This window comes from Cyphomyrmex costatus, unplaced genomic scaffold (assembly GCF_001594065.2).
Source record: "Cyphomyrmex costatus isolate MS0001 unplaced genomic scaffold, Ccosl1.0 scaffold3797, whole genome shotgun sequence".
Taxonomy (NCBI): Eukaryota; Metazoa; Arthropoda; class Insecta; order Hymenoptera; family Formicidae; genus Cyphomyrmex; species Cyphomyrmex costatus.
In genome coordinates, this window is record NW_017277990.1 from 1 (window position 1) to 1,879 (window position 1,879).

At 31.3% G+C, this 1,879-nt stretch overlaps 1 protein-coding gene across 1 annotated transcript; it reads right to left on the minus strand.

Annotated features, from left to right (window-relative positions):
* Positions 1-4: 4 nt before the first annotated feature.
* Positions 5-1,522, minus strand: LOC108776787 (ATP-dependent DNA helicase pif1-like; the record flags this gene model as incomplete). The annotated part of the gene is made up of 1 exon (XM_018543500.1): positions 5-1,522. A coding segment is annotated over exon 1 (1,518 nt), but the record flags the coding sequence as incomplete, so codon positions are not given.
* Positions 1,523-1,879: the final 357 nt, after the last annotated feature.

Here is a 1,879-nt window from a genome sequence, read left to right on the forward strand (position 1 = left end):
TTAAAGATAATGGAAATTGTTTTCTAGTAACATACACTCTATCCATCACTGGAAACTTAACACCCACTCTTTCAATGAAATACTCTAAACCAGATGGTAAATGAACTTTTATCTTTTCTATGTAATCAGTAGTTTTATCCTGTGAAACTGATATAACTGTAGCAATTGTACCATTTACAAGTCCCAAACTAGCATCAATATTACGTCTTATCATAACTTTCGCTCCAATTTTAATTGTAATTCGTCTTGACAGTCCAGCTGTTTTGGTATCATCGTCATCATTATTTGACAATACCTTTTCTACTTTTTTTTTCATATATGAAATACAATCAATCGTGTCTTCAGCAATTAAAAATATTTCTTTCGAAGTAATACGATTTAACATTGCAGCATTTAATTGATCACACATGTGATTGTTAGGTAATAAACAAACGATAGATGTGAAATTATTAATGAAATCACATAATTCGTTTAATCTTGTCTCAAAAGACTCACCTTTGAAAGATATTTTTCTTTTTTCAAGAATATCGCAATCAGATGGTATTAACAAACCAACGCGAATTCTCGAAAGTAACTCACGATAAGATCCGTCTCCTTGCTGACGCATATTAATCGTCAATTCATCATAATCAAATAAAGTAGTCCATAGATTAGTAGCACTTAAAGAACCAAGATATTTACGAATTTTTTCTTCTGTCAAGTGTATAAAAGCAGGATCTTCAAGTACAGGAGGTAACTGAAGCAGATCTCCAAATAAAAGAACGTGTTTTCGACCAAACCAACCATCATCACAATCAGTACTATTGTATATTTCACATAGTCGTAAGTTTATATACATAAAAAATATATTAGATATCATTGACACTTCATCAATTACAATGAGACTAACATCTTTAAGATCTGTTCGTAAAATTTTTAAAACATGATCAGCTAATGGTTTATATTTAGGAGTACGACCATGTTCAACGGGTAATTGGAATAATCTGTGAGCTGTCAAACCATTTACATTAAATGCTGCCATACCAGTAGGTGCTGTTATAGCAGTATCTTTGTTGAGATTTTGTTTTATCCAAGATTTAATTGTTTGAATCAAGAAACTTTTGCCAATACCTCCTTCTCCGCTAACGTATAACTGTAGTATTTCTTTATCTGATGATATAGTATCAGTGACTCTATTAAATACTCTTCTTTGATCCGCATTCAATTTTGAAATCATTTCAGATACATCGATTTCCTGTTTGTCACCAAGATCTTTAAAATCTTGCATCGCATCACCAGCTTGAATAATATTTTGTACACCTATTGGATTATCGTGATCATCTTGAGACGTATTCTGTTTTTCTAAATCCTCTAAATGTTGTTGAAGTAATTGCTTTGCAGTTTCAAATGAATTCTTCAGTTCGTCTAATTTTTCATGATACTCCAGTGCTTTTTCAAGGTGTAATTTGTTATTGTAAAATGATTCTGCATAAGTATCATATCCATTTTTAAGATCTTGTATGTTCCGCAACGGTTTGAACATAAGGAGTAACGAAAAGAAATACTTTTCTGGTTGCGTATTGACATCATATCTGTAGTGATTAATAACACATTCCCGCTGTCGCTGTTTCAAATAATAACCATTATCTATTTTATAATACATTAATTTTTTACTTTTTGGTTTGACTTTTGTTACGTCGTGCCATTGTACAAATTCATACAAAGACATCGTTTCAATTTCTTCAGGTCTATTCGGATAATGACTATCTATTACTGATGGAAAAAATATATCAGTAGAATCTCTATCGAGAGCTTCAATTTCCTTACAGCTTTTGACTATTCTGTATCGTATCTGATTAACGTCTAGCCATTTAATAGTTGTATTTCTATCAGTTCTATG